The 22151-nt window shown below is 41.4% G+C and overlaps 2 protein-coding genes across 3 annotated transcripts; one reads left to right on the forward strand and one right to left on the reverse strand.

Annotated features, from left to right (window-relative positions):
• Window positions 1–7949: 7949 nt before the first annotated feature.
• On the forward strand, window positions 7950–14845 carry LOC307123835 (uncharacterized protein). 2 transcript variants are annotated; one of them, XM_079812576.1, is made up of 8 exons: window positions 7950–8033; window positions 8517–8573; window positions 8662–8700; window positions 8798–8878; window positions 8968–9012; window positions 9104–9202; window positions 9287–9538; window positions 9651–14845. In XM_079812576.1, the coding sequence occupies exons 1-8, from the start codon at window positions 8015–8017 to the stop codon at window positions 10310–10312; spliced, it is 1254 nt and encodes a 417-aa protein (XP_079668702.1). In that variant the 5' UTR covers window positions 7950–8014; the 3' UTR covers window positions 10313–14845. The 2 variants fall into 2 exon arrangements, with proteins under 2 accessions (XP_079668702.1, XP_079668703.1); XM_079812577.1 differs by having other exon boundaries at window positions 8032–8435; window positions 9651–10501.
• Window positions 14846–17086: 2241 nt separating this feature from the next.
• LOC307124262 (uncharacterized protein F54H12.2-like) lies at window positions 17087–18394 on the reverse strand (the record flags this gene model as incomplete). The annotated part of the gene is made up of 1 exon (XM_079813308.1): window positions 17087–18394. One exon carries the CDS (start codon window positions 18392–18394, stop codon window positions 17087–17089), a length of 1308 nt encoding a protein of 435 aa, XP_079669434.1.
• Window positions 18395–22151: the final 3757 nt, after the last annotated feature.

Here is a 22151-nt window from a genome sequence, read left to right on the forward strand (position 1 = left end):
CTTCACGGAAACCTGGCTAAACGGCGGAATACCGGACACCGCTATTGAGCTAGCGGGATGCCACACGCTCCGGGCGGATAGAACATTAGATGGCTCCGCTAAGACCAGAGGTGGTGGATTGTGCATTTACATTAACAAAGCCTGGTGCACAAACTCTGCTATTGTTGGGAGTCATTGTTCAGCTAACCTCGAGTTTCTCATGGTTAAATGTAGACCGTTTTATCTACCGCGGGAGTTCACTTCCACCATTATAACTGCAGCCTATATTCCCCCGGATGCTGATGCCAAGCTTGCTATGAAAGAACTTCATGCAGCCATCAGTAAACAACAGACTGATCACCCGGAAGCTGCTTTTATTGTTGCAGGTGACTTTAATCATTCAAACTTAAAGTCAGTGCTACCCAAGTTTCACCAGCATGTTTCCTGCCACACCAGAGGAAACAAAACCTTAGACCATGTTTACACAAACATGGCTGGCGCTTACGTTGCGACACCCCTCCCCCACCTGGGACAGTCAGATCACCTTTCTTTGTTCCTCATCCCCAAATATGCACCCCTCATCAACCGTGTGAAGCCATCAGTGAAGACCATCAAGGTGTGGCCTGCGGGGGTTGATTCCACACTCCAGGAAAGGTTTCTACACACAGACTGGAGTGTGTTTGCTTCTCAAGCCACCAGTGGCGCTCACACAGACATTGACTCCTACACCTCCTCTGTATTGGATCATATCAACACCACCATTGACAGTGTTACAACCCAGAAACAGATCACCACATACCCAAATCAGAAGCCATGGATGAACAGGGAAGTGCGACTCCTGCTGAAGTCACGCAATACTGCCTTCAGATCAGGAGATGCACAAGCCTACAGTACGTCCAGGGCAAACCTGAAGAGGGGGATCAAAAAGGCCAAGCACTGCTACAAGCTAAAGATAGAGGGTCACTTTTCCAACTCTGACCCTCGACGCATGTGGCAGGGCATTCAGGCCATCAGTGACTACAAACCCCCCCACTCCACCCCCGCAGCCACTGATGTCAACCTCCTGAACGAGCTAAATCACTTTTATGCTCGCTTTGAAAGAGACAACAGAGAAACTGCCACCAAGCTCAAACCCTCAGCTGACCCACCAATCACACTCTCCACCACAGATGTCTGCAAGTCACTGAGCACTATCAGCACGCACAAGGCTGCTGGACCAGACAACATCCCTGGTCGTGTTCTCAGGGCATGTGCGGAGCAGCTCGCTGGGGTTTTTACAGACATTTTCAACCTGTCTCTTGCCCAAGCAGCTGTACCATCATGCTTTAAACGCACTTCCATTGTGCCAGTGCCAAAACACTCTAACCCGAGGTGCCCTAATGACTACCGCCCTGTAGCACTCACACCCATCGTCATGAAGTGCTTTGAGCGGCTGGTCCTGGAACACCTAAAAGACTCTCTACCATCCACATTGGACTCACACCAGTTTGCCTACCGCAGCAATAGGAGCACAGAGGATGCCGTTTCCATGGCACTGCACTCTGTGCTCACTCACCTGGACAATAAGAACACTTACGCACGCATGCTGTTTGTTGACTGTAATCCCACTGTAATCCCATCCAAGTTAATTGCCAAACTTGGAGACCTGGGCATCAACACTTCAATGTGCAACTGGATTTTGGACTTCCTAACTGACAGACCCCAGAATGTTCGTTCAGGATTCACCTGCTCCACATCCATCACTCTTTACACTGGTGTACCACAGGGCTGTGTGCTAAACCCGTTTCTCTAATCCCTCTTCACCGCACACTGCAAGCCTGTGTATGGATCTAATTCTATCGTCAAGTTTGCGGACGACACAACGGTGATTGGTCTCATCAGCAACAACGATGAGACTGCCTATAGGGAGGAGATCCAGCACCTGGCCACATGGTGCACCGAAAATAACCTGCTCCTCAACACCACCAAAACAAAGGAGCTCATCGTGGACTTCAGGAAAGAGTCAAGAGGCACACACGACACCATCCACATCAATGGAATGGCTGTTGAGCGTGTCTCCAGTTTCAAGTTCCTGGGGATCCACATCTCGGCGGACATGTCGTGGACGACCAACACCTCCAGCCTGGTCAAGAAGGCTCACCAGCGCCTCTTCTTCCTGAGGACACTGAGGAAGAATCAGCTCTCCTTGGCTATCCTGGTGAACTTCTATCGCTGCGCAATAGAAAGCATCCTGACCAACTGTGTGGCAGTGTGGTATGGGAGCTGCTCTGTTGCGGAGCGCAAGGCACTGCAGCGGGTGGTGAAAACTGCCCAGCGCATCACAGGGACTCCACTACCTGCCATCGAGCACATCCAGAGGAAACGCTGCCTGCATCGAGCTCGCAGCATCCTCAAGGACTCCTCTCACCCAGCCCACAGACTGTTTTCTCTCCTGCCCTCCGGCAGGCGTTTCAGGATCCACCGGACCAGAACCAGCAGACTAAAGAGCAGTTGGTAAATGTGTGTTGGTAAAACACATTTGAAGTAGCAAAAGAAGCTAAAGAGAAGTGACATCAGGTGGTTGTGATTACATGGTCATGGTTTTGAAATCATCATGAATTCCAGGATGTCATTTGGCTTTTACAATATATTTGTTAACGCATTTACATTACAAGCCCTGTGTTACTGAAGCCCCATATTCTGCAGTGTTTTAACAATCAGTTAGAAGATTTTAATAAACATGAGCATTTAAAATAAATGACCTATGATGCCATGCCGACACTCACAGACATCAACAATCAGCACATGATTCTCAACAATGGTGACAATCAAAAATGCCATGCTGAAATGCATGCTGGGTACCTGAATAGTACAGAACTCCCAGCATGCATTGCAGCATAAATATATTATGAAGCTGAATTTTCCTATTATTTTGTTTGTCACCATTGATGAGATTCATACGCCGATTCTTGATATCTGTGTGTATCTGGTTAATGTCATAGATTAACTTTTTGTGCTTTATTTAAAATCTTCTAACTGATTATTATAATACTGCAGGATCTCATGCTTTAGTAACACAGGGTTTGTAGTGCAAATGTATTAATAATAAAACACACTGGTTAGACTCAAATAACACCAGGCAGCTTCATGATGATTACAAAACCATCACCATGAAACCATATTCACCTGTTGTCACTTCTCTTTAACATCTTTTGCTACTTCAAATGTGTTTTACCAACACACATTTACAGAAGTCAAAAGAGGCAGACTCATAATTAGAGCTCAACGAATGGAAACACTGATCGCCATTATGGTGACTTCAGATGAAACAGAGTTAAACCTCTGTTAATTCTCAATATGAGCTTCTTAGACGTCTGACAGAAATAAAGTCAGTCTGGTTAGTAATGTGTGAAGCTGGTAATGCTGTTTGTGGAGTTGTTTAATGCTGAGATCTTCAGAGATTTAATGTCTTCTTTTAACTTCAGTTGATTTCATCTATGGCTGAAGTCAGTTGTAGTTCTTGTGTTTCTGCTAATCTATTTTCTCTGTTTTCTTCTCTCCTTCAGTGAATCTGCTTGTTAACAGGTTTATTAAAGCTGAGATGACTCCATATTTATTATACACAGATTTTGTGGCTCAGATAAGGTCCAGTTCTGGCTTATTTCTTTGCTCTTGGCTGACATGTGGCATTGCTCTGGCCTGCTTGTGGCCCAGATATGGCAAACAGGAGTGGTCCACTCAAGGGCCGTCATTCAATGCAGCATGTGGGCCAGATCAGTATGCCACAAGTGCCAGATTTGGGCAGGATCTGGGCCTACACAATGTTGCTATGTGGGCTTGTACTTGTACTTGTGTAATGACAATAAAGTTGAATCTAATCTAATCTAATAAACATGAGCCGCGTCTGAAAGGTAAAGGGGGAGGGGTTGCTGTAATTTATAATAATATCTTCAGTATTACTCAGAAGTCTAGTTTCAAATATAATTCCTTCGAAGTTTTGGTGCTTTATGTAACGCTATGTAGTGTAAATGATAAAACCCGTTCAACATTTGTGTTAGCTACTGTATACAGGCCACCAGGGCATAATACAGACTTTATCAAAGAATTTGCTGATTTTCTATCAGAGTTAGTACTGGCCGTAGATAAAGTACTAATTGTTGGTGATTTTAATATTAGTAGTGTGTGTAGTGGGTGAGTGTATGTGTGACTGTGTGTGTGTGCGTATGTATGCCAGTGTTGCTATTTAATATATATATAATAATTTTTTTGTTTGTTTCGTTCAGAAAACATTAAAAAAAAATGTATAACCTAATGGGAATGTTAGCATAACATTATTATAACTATTTTTTAAAAGTTGGGCATAAACTAATATAGTGAGCCCGAATCCTCTTGCATACTAAACAATAGTTACATGTGTCAGCATGTATGTGTCACTGACAAAAGACTGTGTCAGCAAAAGACTGCTGGATTATGCAAAACTTGATGTGAAATACTGACTAATAAGTATACATTGTTCATTTCGAATAAGGGTTATATTTGTAGGGAAAGTTTTTGTGAGGTTGAACAAGTATATGTGTGTCACATGTCTGTCTCGTCCTGTGCTGCACATGTGGTGTTTTGGTTTATTTCTGTCATGTGCGTTCCTGTCTTCAGTCTTGACCCCACCCCCCTTCTTATCTGATTATTGATTAACTTGCCCCACCTGTTGTTCCCCATTACCTGCCTTGTTTGTTCTCTATTTAACCCTCGTGCACTGTTAGATTTCTGCTTACACCCCTTATGGTCCGGGTCAAATTGACCCTAATTGGATTCAATATAATTCCCCAAAAATCACACTATGAAAAAACACATACAATCAGTTACAAACAATTCACTTTTAATATCAATAAGTAGTTATTATTCTACACCGAATGTCAAAAATAATGATTGATGGTGACCCCGTGACCTTTGTCTTTGAAGTTTTTGACCTCTGACCCTGGGCCCCACCCCTAGGCGTGAACCTTTGACCTTGAGTTATGGGTTATGAATGGGTTATTGTTATGAAATGTGTTGTCCATTGTCTTTTGACAATCTGGAATTGATCAGCCCTCCGGCATGGGGAAATACCAACATTGACCTTTGTACATCCAAATTGGATATGATTAATTTAGTGGTGAGGTCATGTTAAATTGACGGTTAAGGGGTAGCGGATGTGCAGACAATGTGACGGCTTCCGCATTCCAACAGAGTGGTATATAAACAGAGGGTCCACACCAGTGCCACAAGTAAGTGATCGGGGGATGAAACTAAGTAAGTAAAAGAGATAAAAATATGTTTTAACATAGCATATCATAAGGGGGAAACTCAACATGTCACTCTCTCTCTCTCTCACGCAGATGCATGTGTGTTTCAAACGATTGAGTGAATTATATTTTAAATTAATTTACTATATATATATATATATATATATATATATTACGCTATGATTGTCCTCATACTAAATCACTGAAACACAGAAAATGACATGCTTTAAAATGTCAGAGCAGTCTGACTTTCTTTCTAACTTTTCCCAAATACATTATAATGTTAAAATGATTCAAAGTCTAATCTTAAAAGGTTAAATTGGGTGTAAACATATCTTTAAAGTTTGAATAAATTTGTATATTTATCTCCCTATAAGACTGTTGAATAAACCAACACAGCTTAAACCATTACTATAAATATACTAATACTTTAACTGTTCTAGATATAATTTATACCCATTAAGATTCAAACAAATAATTCGACATGTTTTTAAATGAACTTTGTATGTTTTAAAAAGATTTCAAACTGTATGAAACCTCACAGAGGAGTCTCTCTCAGGACGCAGGGAGTCAGGGTGTCACACACACACACACACACACACACACACACACACACACACACACACACACACACACACACACACACACACACACACACACACACACACACACACACACACACACACACACACACCGTCTATTCATAGTATGACAATGTACTGTTTGTCGCAGAACCTTACGACGCTTTAAGTTTCCGCACATCAGCCATTCACGGGACAATCGAGAATGCTGTACCGTGAACCCATGGATTAGCGACGACCTGAGACAACAAACGGGTCTTCATCTAGCAGTGGGGTGCTGGAGCCAGTCATCGTTAAAAAAGGCTCAGAAAATGGTAATGATTCTAAAAAATGCTTTTAAACACATAAGATCCATTCATACAGACGCTTGTACCTCTGGGTATCAGCTCAGATCACAGCAATCGATCACTCATGCTGTCTCCCAAGACCCTGCAGGCGTTGACAAATAATAGACCATTGACGACATCAGCTGGACACTGGTGGTATAGCGGGTTGCAAGAAAATAAGTATATTAATATATTTACACGGGCTATCTTTACACTTTAATTCGTTGATATAGTTTCGTGGAAAAATATTTGTGGTTTCACAATCCGTAGTTCATGTAGCATAATTATACCATATGGGTAAAATATCAACATAGATGTACTTTATATCATTTAAATCGTAGATCTGATTTATACAATTTAATTCATTATACCATATGGGTAAAATATCAACATAGACATGCTTTATATAATTTAAACCATAGATCTGATTTATACAATTTAAATCAATATACCATACGTGTAAAATATAATTATAAACACTCACCGTGTAGAATCCGCTTTATATACTATAATAATTAAAAAATATTCTACTTAAAATCAGTTTGAAAAGTAATTCCTATCATTATGAGTATACGAGAGCAAATCGTTAGCGTCTCTTATAAGTATATATTCTATCCACAATAGTTCTATTGAAAAGCCAAGTTCATAGCTAGAGAGGAACGCCCATGCACTGCGTGGGGCATACCCGCGCATGTTTAAATATTCGAGTCCGGAGTGTTCCGGACCTATTCATTTTTAACTTGTGAAAAACTGATATCCACACGTGTCTTTCATCAACATCATGGCTGAATTTATTGGTAAGTCTATTGATATTTTTTTATTCTGTTATTTGCTGTGGTGTTATTTGGGTTAGTTTGTTAAAAAATATTGTGGTATGATATTGATATTGTGGCATGCTTTAAACTACGTTATTTTGTCATGTCTTATTCTGTGAAATTAATGTATGCTGTTTAAACGCTCTGTCATGGGATGGCGGAGTTATTATTCGGAATGGTTTTTATTGTCATTAGCGTTAAAATATGATTGTCTTTTTTCCATACCACCAGTAATCATTGGGACAAGTTATGAGCAAGTGGTAATTATTCATTTGTATTTATGCTTAGTTATATGCTTTAGTGGATATTCTATATTGGTTAATTGCATTGATTATTCATCGATTTGGTGATATTCCGGGCGTTTTAAATATGAGATTTTATTGTTCACTCCACTGCAATCAGGCTGTGATTTTCCCTCTGTGAACGGGTGTTTTAACTTATGTTGTATTTAAACGTCATTCTATATTGATCATACATTGGAGCGATGGTATTATGTTAATTTTAACATTACATGAAATAAAATATGAGAATTTATTGATCATTGAGCATAATTAGATTATAATTTGTTTCACTGGCTGTCGAGTAACTAATATCTCTTTGTTTTATTCTATTCACCCAGTTATGGTTATCGGTGATACATTTATTTGGTTTTTAAATCATTCTGAGATAATATCTATTACGTACGGCTTTTATTCTGTTCCCCTGAGGTGTAGGACTTTTAAGTCGATATTTACGGATGTTACATGGGTGATGCTCAGAATAGCTATTGTCCTATTTTTCTATTTGGCCACGACTCCGCGGGGCTGATGTGGCTATCCATTATTTAATTTATGTTTTTCATTCTTCACGAGTAAGACGTTTGTTTCTATTCGATGCGTTTTTGTTGTAACATGTTTCCGGGAGCGCCAGCTTTTATTTTGAAATTGGAAAGAGGATGTTCCGAGATATCATGTTTCCGGGAGCGCCAGCTTTTATTTTGAAATTGGAAAGAGGATGTTCCGAGATATCATGTTTCCGGTGGCGCCAGCTTTTATTGTGATATTGGAAAGCGGATGTTGCGAGATGAATTGGGTATGTTACGTTCTCACCGCTGTGCGTTTCGATATTAAATTACAGCAGTGGCTTCTAAATATTGTTTTACCCTGGGAGTTGAGGCTCTATTTGTTATACTGTTAAATTCTATTAACGGCTATTTATTTTCAGGAAAACCTCATTGTTTTTAATATTGCCAATCTATTTTATTTATTGCTGATTTGTTTAAATTATAAATCGATCGACAGAATGACGTTATTAATGTATTAATATTGTAAATGTGATATTTTATTTATTGCTTTATTTATTGCTTTATTTATAAACCTTTCAATTTATTTTTTCAATTTAAAATGTAAATACGATATTTTATTCATTCATTATATTATTATTGTACTATATGTCCACTATCATTATGCTCTTAATATCCATATATGGCAATATGTAATTACTGTTTTTATTTATTATTATTAATTATATATTCACTGAATATTTCCTTCATAAACAGGTCTATTTATGTTCTAGGTGCAACCACAGGGCTTGATGAGGCCTTAAATGCAACGTTTCGAGCCATAGACAATTGTAAGTATGTTTTAATATTTTTATTTTCTTATTTCACATATTTTAATTATCATTCTCATTATGCATGTGATTTTATTTTATTTTACAGTGTTCAGCACACCAGACAGTACACAACACGTGGCCGAAGGTAATATAATGCTTACGTCTGATTTAATATTCTAAATCTTTATAAACTATTCTTTAAAACAGAGATCGTCATAATCTTTTTAAAACAATGTCTTTAGAATTAGCAGACCTAGTGACACAACCAGGGTTCGAATTAACACAAGCAGTAACCCACGCGTCCCATTCGACCGATTCTGATGGTGAATAAACGCTTTTTTCTCTCTTTGCACACAGACGATTTAAAATGATTTAAAATGTTTTAAACTAAACTTTTTTTATTTTTATATAGAAATAAGGAGCATTGATTTAACCGGGGAATCGGACGTCTCTGATGGTAAATATATATGCTTTCTTTTTGCCCTTCTTTCACATTGCCAGTTTATTTAAAATGCTTTAAACTATTCTTTTTTCATTTATATATGTAGAAATAATATGTGTCGATTTAACTGGCGATGAAGAGACAAAACCTATTCACCATTCTCAGATGAGCCACCCCGGCACTGCTGACTCAATAGACCCCAACGGTAAAAATATATTTTTTATTTTTATTTTTACCTGTTGACTGGTTATTAAAAATGTTTTAAACCGTTATTGTTATTTTTATATAGAAATAATCTCCGCCGATTTGACGCAAGAGCCACCATCCGCACCCCGCAAATCACGGCAGAGAAGTACCGGTACTAGTCCATCGTCACATTATCAGGACCAGATAATCACCAGCACCGAGCTGTCCGATTCGGATGTTAAAGTTGAGGAATACGAGGGGGGTCGTATCGCTGTACCTCCAAAGAAGCGACGCTATAACAGCGGATCCGATTCAGCTTCTAACCTGACCCAACCCGACAGAGAACTAAATCGTGGTAAGACCCACTTAAAATTGATTATATATTCTGGGTTATTGCAACATTTAAATAGATTTATTTGATCTACAGATACCCACTCTATTGTAATTGTATTTATTATAAATTACAGATAACGGGGTACAGGTGGCTGGCGACATTGAGAGCTGGACAAATTCTCAGGTCGATGCGTGGGACCGCTCATCATGGACAAGTGAGGAAAATGATAATGACAGAGACTCATCAGTACAAGGTAGAGACACACCATACCCCTATCGCGAACTGGAGGCAGTAGAGGAGGCGGAGGAGGGGGAGTTATTGGAGGAGCCTGCCGATTTGTACGAAGAGGAAGAAGAAGAAGAAGCAGGAGATTATGGTCAGAATGTCGATCCATACATGGCCAGAATAGATGAACATTTTGCTCATCTTCATAGAAGACAAAATTTAAGTGACGAGCGGTATGTTGTTCTTCATAACGCAGTGATAGCAACCAATAATCATGTAGCTGCGTTGTCTGTAGGTATTCACAACAGATTGAACGTGTTCCATAATGATGTAGAAGCACAGTTTGCTACCGGTCATTACAGATTCGATGACTACGATACATGGTTGCAGGAGTTGTTGTCTATTTTACGACGCGAATTGCCAGCAGTTGAGAACCGACTCCGCAGATTGGAGTCAAGTATTGATGATAATTTTGCACGAGTCCATAGAGAATCAAATGATATTCAGAGAGAGAGACATCTACAAGTCAGTCTTCTTGGTGCTATTACGAATCGTCTACTCCATAACTAGATAGATTACCCATGTTATGACTGCTTTTTTAATTATATGTCTTTTTATACATGTGATTGATTGATCCTTTGAATACTGTTTGTTGTTTTTTTATTTTTCACAATTTGTTGGTAATATTGTCTATAACACTAAATAAAAATAGAAATGGAAACAGAGATGTCTTTTCCCGCAGACGCGGTACACGACCACCAGCCAGACCAAACACTTTCAGACCTGTTACAAAGTCTTCATGAAATACAAAACGGTCAGCAGTTGGGTGATAGATTACAGACATTGTTAAATATGTATTCAGATTTTGAAGAAATCGCTAACACAGACCCTCCATCAAATGTTGATTTACCTCAATTGGAAACCGCTATCGGGTATTTTCCAAATATCAACCCCTCCGAAAGATTGGCTGAAATATTAAACATGTATGACGTACAAGACGGTGATGGTTTAAATAATACCCCCAAGACGGTATACGCTGATATAGGTAATCAGGGTAATAATGTTGAACATCAGGCATCCTCTAACACATCTTCCCTAGCAGGTAATTCCAGTACTGTACGATCGACAGCCACCATTCCAGAACCATCAGCAGGTAATGATAGTACTAACCATACAGCAAATAGTGACCCAGACATTCCTACAAGCACGTCGGCACTAACCCGCGCGGACATTGATACGTTAATTCGCGAGGGTGGGGTTGTTGGTGGTTATCATGTTTTACCGAGACCTCGTTTTAACAGCGTGCAATTGCGTAGATCCATGAATCTGAGAGAAATCAACACCACTGATCTGGCCACGTATCATAATTTTTTACACGATACCTTTAGCGATGTAGTGTCGGTCGCTAGAGATATCGGGGGCGATAGATGCGTTATCAGTTTATCGATGTCCGCGGCATCTTTGAAGTCCCCGATTATTTCAGTTTTATCAACAGGGAATAATTACGACGTTGGCATGGTTCTTGATCAATTTGAAAAAGTTTTACAGAGCGACGATCGGATATTAGCAGACGAGGCGGTCGAGATCGATGTGAACATAGCCATGAACAGGCGCGGCGGCGGGCAGCGTCGCAAACTCACTGACATAGCGATTGATCAAGTGGTTAAACGTAAAAAGACAACGTTATTTTGCCCTGTAAATATGACCAATGAATTATGTTTCTCTATCTGTTTAGCGCATTTTCTCAACCCAAAATTACTTGACAGCGAGCTAGAAAGATTAGCGACCATTATCCACAACAACGCCGGTTTCACAAACGATGACAAAATCGCTCTTGATAACATAGGTACGTTCGAAAGCCTATTAGGCATCAAAATTGTTGTTTTTTACAGATCAAATGCGGGGGCGATAGAAGTGTACAAAAATCATGATGAGCTTCATCCGAAAACAGTATGCCTCTATTTGCATGGGGAACATTACTACATGATACAAAATCTGACAGGGTTCGTCGGCGCTCCGTATGTCTGTGAATTCTGTTATAAAGGTTACACAAATCGTAGAATTCATCATTGTAATCACGTTTGTAACGTATGTTTTGATACTGAATGTTCCAAATTTCCTAAAAGCCCCGTACATTGCACTGACTGTCTACGTTTCTGCAAGTCAGCCTATTGCTTTGAGATTCATAAAAAATCGACCCCAGACCGGGGGTATGTACCATGCGATATTATAAAATATTGCAAACTATGTAACAGACGGTACACAGTAGCAAAGCAACCGCACAAATGTGCTCCGCACAAATGTGATCATTGCCACGAAGTTCTTCCGAGTCTCGCTGTACATCAGTGCTTCATACAGCCCCTTAAACCCAAGGAACCCAATACAAAATACATTTTCTACGATTTCGAAACTCGTTATGAAAATGGAAAACATGTCGCCAATTTTGTATGCGCGATCACTTTTAAAGGGGTGAAATTCGTAGCCGAAGGTACCGACTGCATTGCAAAGCTGATCACGCGCTTCAGACAGCCGCGATATAAAGGCTACTGTTTCATAGCCCATTACGCTTCCAGGTTTGACTCGTTTCTAATTCTGGAGTATTTTTGCAAAGCAGGCCTCACACTCGACGTCATATTGCAGGGTTGTAAATTAATCTTCATGTATGATGATACTTTTGAGCAGCGTTATATTGACAGCTATGCTTTTGCGCCAATGGCGTTGTCGAAGATGCCCGCGGCGTTATCGTTATCCACGTGCGAGAAAGGTTACTTTCCACATGTCTTTAACACAGTCGAGAACGAGCGGTATGTCGGTCCCTACCCCGACAAAAAGTACTACAACTATGGTAACATGTCCGATAAGGATATGGAAAAGTTTGACACCTGGTACGCCACAACTAGGGGTAAAGTGTTTGACTTCAAGCGTGAGTTGTACGAGTACGGCGTGAATGATGTGGTTTTATTACGCGAGGCATGCATTAAATACCGTGATGCATTCATAGAGTGTACTAAACTTGATCCATTCTCATTTACGACGTTAGCCGGAGTGAGTATGGGAGTATTCAAAACGTTTTACCTCGACAGCGATACGATAGCGCTAACGCACAATAACGCATACATACGTCAAAGTAAGACATACTCAAACGCGTCGATCGAATGGCTAGAGTATGTAAAAAAGACTCGAAACGTAGACATTCAACATGCGCTAAACCATGGCGAAGTGTCTGTCGGTCGTTACTTTTTAGACGGATACTACGAACAGGGCGGGGTGAGACATGGACTGGAATATAACGGATGCGTCCACCATGGTCATTCGTGTCGCTTTGAACCCCATCAGAGTCACCCCATGTCGGGGGTAGCCTATGGTGTTCTAAGGACTCAGTTTGACGACAAGGTCGAAATTTTACAGAACGCGTACGGGTTACAAATCGAGGTGCTATGGGAATGTGAGTGGGGCCAAATGAAAAAGACAGACCCCGCTGTGATGGAATTTATGAGCACTTATGTGGCCCCAGAGAGACTGAAACCCCGAGAGGCGTTGTTTGGAGGGCGTACTAATGCTTATAAACTCTATCACAAAGTGGATGATGCTGAGCAGATAAGCTACCTAGATTTCACCAGCTTGTACCCCTTTTGTCAAGCTCGGAAAAGCTATCCGATCGGCCACCCACAAATTTTTTTCAAAGATTTCGAACCGATCGAAAATTATTACGGATTGATAAAAGCGACCGTCTATCCTCCCCGTAAATTACTACACCCCGTTCTCCCTTACAGGTGCAACGGGAAACTCATGTTCCCGTTATGTCGCACATGCGCCCAAGCTCAAAACCAGACAACTAACTGCGTTCATAATGATGAGGAGCGGGCTCTCGCCGGCTGCTGGGTCAGTCTCGAACTTTTAAAAGCAATCGAGAAGGGTTATGTTGTTGCGAAAATAGATGAGGTGTGGCACTTTCCACAGCGGTCAGACAGTCTGTTTAGTGAATACGTAAAGACGTTTCTGCGATTGAAACAACAGGCATCGGGGTACCCTTCGAATGTCATCACGGACTCTGACAAAGAGTCTTACATTCGGGAGTATTTTGAAAAAGAGGGGGTTCAACTTGACCCTGAAACGATTACCTACAACCCCGCACAGAGAGCTATCAACAAATTGCTCTTAAATTCTCTTTGGGGCCGGTTCTCGATGAGAGACGTGTTGCCACAAACAACCCTCGTGAAAGACTGCGAACATTTCACCAGAATTGTATTTGGTGATACGTCCGCGCTGTCATATTTCACATTTGTCTCGGAAGACGTGGCGCTCGTACAACATCTACCTGCAAAAGGGGATGTTGTTGAGACTCGTGACATTAACGTATTCGTAGGGGCATTTACAACCGCTCACGCGCGGCTAGAGTTGTACGATCTCATGGACCGTCTCGGCGATCGGCTATTATATTCAGACACGGACAGCGTCATTTTTGTGTCTAGGGAGGGAGATTGGATCCCTCCTCTGGGGGATCATTTGGGCGAGTTGACGAGTGAAGTAGACGATGGCGATTATATCACAGAGTTTTGTTCCAGTGGCCCGAAATCTTATGGGTATCGCACCGCCAAAGGTAAAGCGTGCATGAAAGCTAAGGGTATAACACTGAACTCTAAAAATTCCAAAGCCATCTGTTTGGACAGTCTTATTGGTCTGGTTGATGGTTATGTGACTTTGTCTGATGATTCGCAATACATCCTGGCACACACTGAAAACATTGTGAGGAATAAAAAGACTCTCACACTGCACAACAAATCAGTCGTTAAAAGGTTTAAGGTGGTGTATAATAAACGGAGGCTTTTGCCTGATTTCACCACCCTTCCTTATGGCTACTGATCCGATGTTGCACAGGGGGTCGCGTGATGTCTCTGATTTTGATTTCAGACTTCAATTCCCTTTCAGTTGTGTTATCAGTGGACCGTCCAGTTCTGGAAAGTCTTATTTTGTAAAACTTTTGTTGGGAAAAGGTTTGAATGTAATTTCCAAGAAAATTGAAAACATTGTTTGGTTGTATGATTGTTGGCAACCTTTGTACGATGATGTACTTAAATTGTATGACATTAAATTTGTGCAAGGAATACCAGAGAGTCTGAATGATGATGATTTACTACCTGTCACTAAAACAAATCTTCTCATCGTGGATGATTTGATGCAGCAGGCTAGCGCTAATTTGGAGCTTCAAAGGGTTTTTACGCAGTACGTGCACCACCGTAATCTCAGCGCTATTTATATAGTGCAAAATTTATTTGTACAGGGTAAATCCAGCCGGACCATTAGCTTAAACGCCAATTATATAATTCTGTTTAAAAATCCTCGGGACGTCAATCAAGTAGCGATGCTGGGACGCCAGATGTACCCCGGAAACACAAAATACTTTATGGAGTGTTATCACGACGCGGTCAACCAACCTTTTGGCTACATAATGATAGACTATAAAGCAAAAACTCCTGAGCAGTACCGCCTCAGAACAGGATTGCTTTCCGACCGTCAAGTGGTTTATATCCCGAAAAATAAAAGAAGAACGTGATCATCGTCATGTCGACCAGACTTTGTAAGCATCTCCCGCTGTTAAAACTGTTACATAAATCCACACCAAAACAACGCCGTCTTATTTTACATTCAGCATCCGACGAGCTCATTTTAACTTTGTGCGAAGTAGCCCTTAACATACTCTATGGAACGATTCCTATCAATCGTCAGCAATACCAAAAACTGAAAAGGAGGAAATCGGAAATTAAACTTGTCACCAATAAAAAAATTGGTATATTGGCCAAGAAGCGGGTCTTCAACCAAACTGGTGGATTTCTTTTACCGCTGCTGAGCATCGCAGTGCCCTTTATTTCAAGCTTAATAGCCTCTAGACAGAGGTAATGGAGTATGCTGAGAAGATGTATTTAGTACCGCGAAATCAGCTGGAAAAGCTAAAAAATGAAAATGTCCGTGAGAATATTCAACAGGCCGTAGAGAATGATCTGGATTCTGCCATAAGAAATATTTTACACAGGACCGATTTGAATCAATACGAGAAGGCCAAACTTTATACAAATACCCTGAGCAGGTTTTTGACGATCGTAAAACAAGGCGACCGTGAAAGTAGCGTTTTAACGCTGTCGCTACCACATTCCGACCCTGATCATAAAGACGAAACCACCCCGACTAATAACGTCGACACCGGGGGTCTAGAAGATGTCGTGACCGAAGTTCTGAAGAATGTACCATCGAGGAGCACAAAAAACAGTCGGTACATATTAGACAAAATGTCTAAAGCTAAAGGGGTCAGCGCATGGAACGAGTCCGGGGAGTTTGTGTTCAAGGGAAGAACTATACAGGGTTCACACATGGTCGATTTGTTAAAAAATGTCACAGCCCCTCAAAAGGTACGCGATGACAGAAGGCCTCAAGGATGGTCAGAGTTTCTACAGGCGTTTGGTGAATTAAACATACCGTTTTCTACGGTCCCGAACCTTCATGTTAGACGTTTGATTACTACTTTAAAGAGCAAGCCTGATACTCGACCATTGGAACAAAGTCGTCGTTCTAAAAAGATGAGAAAACCCCGCTCTTCATCACCCCGGTCAGAAGACCCACCGTTTAAGTCACCGAAAATCGATCGGACTCAATGGTTAGAATTTTAAGACTTTTTCATATTTTTGTCATAACTTTGTTCTGTACATGTAGTACATATTTAATTTTGAAATAAAAGACAACAAAAAAAAAAAGATGATGGTTTAAAGAGTTTTTTATTTTATTTATAGACCATACAAATATATTGCAAGTTCTCAACATGTCACATTTGAGGCATTACACGCCTGAACACAATGAATACATTGAAACAATTTCTCATTACAGACATTAGGTCTTAATCTTTTCACAAAGAGCGCAACCATTTTATCATTTCTAATATAATCGGCACTATAGAGTCTCATTACGTGGTTGTAGTCGAGTCCCCTGGATAAATGGTACAGAAAAAACACGCAGTGCTGACCGCAAGTGTCCGATGTAAAATCCTGGACACGTGTGTCTGAATATACTGTATCGACAGCATTGGCTGTTAGAAACTTATTTATGTCCGGTGGGAATAGGGGGCTGTCAGGAGGATTGCCGTAACTATCGAAAAAACACGCGGCCCCGTCTTCAGTTAAGTAAACGGCCGTCCAATGTTCACCCGGCATGTGTGTGGGGTGGGTGTTAATTATCGTCATTGATGGATAGGTCCTTATAGGACTTTCGGGGAGTTGATCACACGGTAGGACACCGATAAAATAGGTGTTACACTTAATTTTATCCATGATGGCTGTGAGTTGTAACGTATTCATTTCAATAGTAATCTACCAGAACCTGACGTCGGTTAGACACTTCAATAATGCTGTCAAAAACAGAGTAAACGATCAAATTAATAGTGCTCGTTAGCGCGTTTTTGAACCGCACTTCAAGCCGCATATTCCCTGACTTGATGAGGGATATATGTTGGCCGCAGTCTTCGTCGGGGGTGAGATTAAAGGCGTAAAGCGAGTATCCGTTGAGAAAATCACTCCTGTCGATAGAGAGCGCTTGGTTTTTAAGATGTCTTCCTGACGCCATAGCTAGTTGGTAAAATTCACGCACCGCCAACCCCGCTTCGAAGTTCGGTTGTAGAGGCTTCGCAGGAAACTGCTGGCCGTCCACATGTAGGGCCAAGTATTCCACGTCATAGTGACGGAACGCAAAGGGGTTTTTACCGTAGGTGCCGGTGAACGAGTCGTTATCTACCATAGCAAGAACGACAGATTTTGGCAGTGTTCCTAAGAACAAATTTTCTTGATTTGACACCCTCGACCCCGCAGGTATGGAGAAATTTTTTAAGCACACCCTATCAATAGGGTACTTGGCTGTTGCCGAGAGCAGTGCCTGGGCATGGGCCAGTCTCACGGATGGCGACACGCTCACTTTTTTGACAAACAGCGATGCTGTCTCGATTTTTAATTTGTAAGCAACAGCCCCGGTTCTCATCAGGCAGAATTCGTCTTTACCTCTGATCATGCGTATTTTGATGTCAACCCCATTCAGCATTAATTTTTCTTGAAAGAAGATGTCGCTGTGAATGGGTGCCAGCAGCTCCAGTGTTTTGCTCTTGTTTGTGTATGACGCTCTCTTCCCCAATCCGGTGTTACTACCCGTGGGGTCAGCAATGTCCATTTCCCCGGCGGTGTCCTTATAAAACAGACCGGCCGAAAATTGCGATTCCAGAGTATCTTTACTGTAGTTGATGAGACTCTCGATGATGCATCGATAAGGATATGTGTTGGAACTCTGTGATATCAAACGGTCACCGAGACTCACGTCAACTTGTGAAAATATAGTAGCTCCGGGGTAATTTATTAGACCGACCTTTGCGTCGTCCGGGAGGTCGCCACCATCGGGAAGTGTGATTTTAAGCCGTAGATACAGTAATGTGTTATTTAGGTCCACATAATCCTCACCGGTCCCCGCTATAAAGAACTCCAATGGTGCAGAGTCCGATATAGCGGATAAAGGGGGTACTTCTAAATAGCAGTTTTTCTCAATGACCGTCTGTGTCAGCGGGACTGTGAATAAATCCAGCTCAGACTTGATACACTCTCCTGACATGCGATGCAGTAACGCCATGTTAGAATATGGATTTTATGGATCTCTTAACCGATACGTTTCGTTTCACAGTCTTACGCTTTCTGCGAGCGACTGAGAACTTCTTGGGTCCACGTGTTGTTTTCTTCTTCTTCTTTAACGGGTGACCACGCCTCCTCACACCCGGTGGTTTAGACACTCTCTTACGGGACATCACCATCAGACCTGAACCCTCTTGAGTATTTGAGTTGTTGCTGTTATACGGTCTCGATAATGCGCTTGAGACCACGTCCGTTACTATATTTTTAGCGGCCGATTTTAGGTGCGGTTTAGCGATGCTGAATCCTCTTTTTAGAAACGGTATGGCCATCCTAAACAAGCCTCTGAACAACCCTCCTAGGCCGGCCCCATACATAACCCCGCCTCCAGAGTACCCTGGAAGACCGCCCCCTGCTTGGTTTCTATAATAATTAACATATTCCGAGGCATGCGTCTGGCGGGGGTTATAATGATAAGACATTTTTAAATAATAGTATGTTTCGACGGTTTAAAGTGAAGTTTTACAACAACTTTCCCGTATGAAAATGGTATTTCACAGTTCCGGTCGTCCTTCAGTTCTATAGTTATGTCTGTGATGAGCTCCTTGTTGATCGATGCGTAATGAGGTTTGTCGTATCTAATACTAACCGTATCCCTGTTTTCACCCGTTATATGTACACATCTCAAAAGGGGTACATACGAATCCCCGACGGCTTGATATTGGATAATGTCTGTGTATACGTAGAGCGTATAGACCCCCGCGTTGATATCAGCTTGATGAGGGGAGTACGTAATGACGTTTGTTGTAAAATCTGCTTTTTCATGGTAAGCTGAACGTCCAAGAGGTTCATTCGCGGCCAACCCAAAAATAGTGGCAAGTTTCCCGCGGAAGCTTACCGATACATTAGGTTTCGCTAGCAGAAACACTTTGTTTTGCATATGATCATAATTCATTACCCCCGTCTGACCGAGAGCTACATTTACTGCCCGGGTTACATCACGAATGGTTGCGTAGTATCCGCTGGTTATTTCCAGTTTCCTCGTTACTATAAATTTGTTTTCCCTGGGTTTATTTAAGTCCTTCTCGCTAGGTGGTGGGGCAGTGGATAGGATGAATTCTTTAAATTTGATCTCCACGTGTTTATTTAAGTCCTTCTCGGTAGGTAGTGGCGCCATGTGTAGGCTGAATGCAGCATCTTCGTCATTAACGGTGTACCAACTTCTAGGATATTCGATTTCGGCGAGGCCTACTTCCCATTTCCCTTTCAAGTTGATGGATGTAGATAGTCTTGTTCTGTAACTTGATATACGGTTTTCAGGATAGACACCCTGTGAAGCATTGCATGGTAATGTCACGTAGAACCCGTTGTCATCCATGATAGTCCTTTACGCGATTGCCCCGCTTTGTTATGCGTCTGTGGGTTTAAAGGGTTTTTGCAAATCCACCAGAGTTTTTTTATCGACGTAGCTATTAAATTTTGAAGGCCATCCTACCCATTTCACTAACAACAGTGTAGATCGCCCTTGTTTTTTCTGGCCTAAAATCTTTTCCACCTTAAAAGATTTGTTTTTGCTCACAATAATCTTTTGCAATTCTTTTTCATAAAAAACCCCGTCGATGAGCTCCCCGTCATAATCAGACAGCCTGTATACCGGAGGTTGACGCGGGATGCATGCGGATATGGTGAAAAATTCCTCTGTGTAGTTCTGTTCATATCCTTTGGCGAACGGGCCTCTAACTTTAGATATCCTAACAACGTCTCCGACTTTATATTTGAATACGGTCACTTCATTCTTTTTTATATTACCGTACAGGTTTTGAAACACGTCCGACTGATTTTCTTTGTTAACGTCCAATGGTCTCATCCTAATACTGCGATGATAACTGCTGTTGTAACCATCCATAATATCTTGTAAAACATCTATGTATCGATGCGAATTTGTAGCGGTTAAAAATCGCCACATGCGACTTTTTAATGTTCTATTAAAACGTTCCACGACGCTAGCTTTCAAATCGGTAGCCGTGGCGAAATGGTTAATATCATGTTTTTTCATCAAGTCTTGAAATTGTCTGTTAAAAAATTCCTTTCCCTGGTCCGTTTGTAATTTCTGTGGGACCCGACCCTCTTCGAGTATAGACTCAAACGCCTTAGTAACCACAACGCCGCTCTTATTCTTTAACACTCGGCACCATGCATACTTGCTAAATACATCGATGCACGTCAGCAAATATTTATTATTATCATTATCCTTGGAATACATCGACATGTCCACAAGATCCGCTTGGAACTGCGCATCAATACCATACACCATTACTCTGTTACGTTTGTATTTTACAGGAGCTGTCCTATGTAATGTGTAAGCATCCTCCCCGGCCAGCCAATCTGCAACCTGTTTATCGCTTAGACGGACACCGCTAGCCTTAAAGACACCATCTTTTAGCCGCTTTTTACCCCCTAAAGAGCCAGGGTTGGATGGCGTATAATAAGTCTCCTTCATAAGCTCAGCCATGTTATCGTGTCAGCCTATGCAAAAGAATAAGACGTACACCAACAGTGCGTTAAACTTTTATTAAAAAACAGATGATAATGTTACAGACATTAAAAGAAAAATATATGATGAATAAATGTTCAAAGTAATAAAAAAAAGAATAGATGATGATCACATACTCAACCTAGTAAAACATTACTTTGATATCACGCTAAGTGGTCTAACCAGAAAAGAAATTCACGGCATATCTTTAAATCATGGTCTACGATATGGTCAACTGTTGTTTTTATAACGGCATCAACATTGAAGCCATCATCGTCATATTTTAACATGCAAAGATCCGTTACAAATGCACAGATACAGACAATGTCGGCGATACGTAACTCAGATTCACACATTACATCGAGAACATCTCTTATTACAGAAAATGGGTCGGGGGTATTAACACACACGTCATGCAATTTATCCCATGTCGCGGCCATTCCTCTTATATTTTCCATTTGTTTCTTGAGATTTGTTGCAGGCACGTATTCCACATCGTCGACATCATCAGGATGGCATGCGTCACTGATCACCTCTAACAGCAATATTTCGAGTTGTCTTCTGTAATGTCCTTTAAACAAACTTTCTATGATGCTCTTTTGACTGCATACAGATCCCATGTTGCCGCTGCTGACGGTTTCTTGGTTACCAGTCATGCACGATGGGGGTGCCTTGCCAGAGATCAACAGCGTCGGAGACAATTTGCTTACGGGCCTTGTCCGCGAGCTTGCCCCTGATTTCCTCTAGTTTCGCAGAGATGAATGGTTCGTCTCGCAATTCATGTAGAATTGCACAGACGGTTCCCTGAATCTGGTCCGGATTGGATTTTAAACCACAACGGTGTAGAGCATTGGCTATAATGGAACGGAGATCAGGTTTAAACAGTTTGCGGATCAGGTCATCATAGTGGGTATCGAAAAAGTATGCGGGCGGTTCAAACAGGCAGGAATGTTGTAGCTGGCTAGGATGATTCGTAGCGCAGCCCTCACAGGTCTCCTTCAGCTTACCATCGATGAGATACTGCAGCATCACAGCAAGGGTCGCTTTTATGATTTTGAAACCAATGTCCGTGAAGCAGCCGTCTGTAGCGTCTAACCCGTTAGAGGGGGTAGCAGAATTGCACACCCCTGTTAGGAAACTCAGGTTTCGATATCCCAGCTCTGTACAGAATTTATCTAACCATCCATTGGTTGGGGGTACGATGTTAGCCCCACCGCCCCAGTCATTT

The sequence above is a fragment of the Gobio gobio genome (assembly GCF_949357685.1).
Source record: "Gobio gobio genome assembly, chromosome: 3".
Lineage (NCBI taxonomy): Eukaryota > Metazoa > Chordata > Actinopteri > Cypriniformes > Gobionidae > Gobio > Gobio gobio.

What these genes read in the sequence shown, in the direction of transcription:
- LOC307123835 (XM_079812576.1), top strand. An exon ending in GTTTCGAGCCATAGACAATT is followed by an intron (nt 8,574 to 8,661) that starts GTAAGTATGTTT and finishes TTTATTTTACAG; the next exon opens with TGTTCAGCACACCAGACAGT. An exon ending in CCATTCGACCGATTCTGATG is followed by an intron (nt 8,879 to 8,967) that starts GTGAATAAACGC and finishes ATTTTTATATAG; the next exon opens with AAATAAGGAGCATTGATTTA.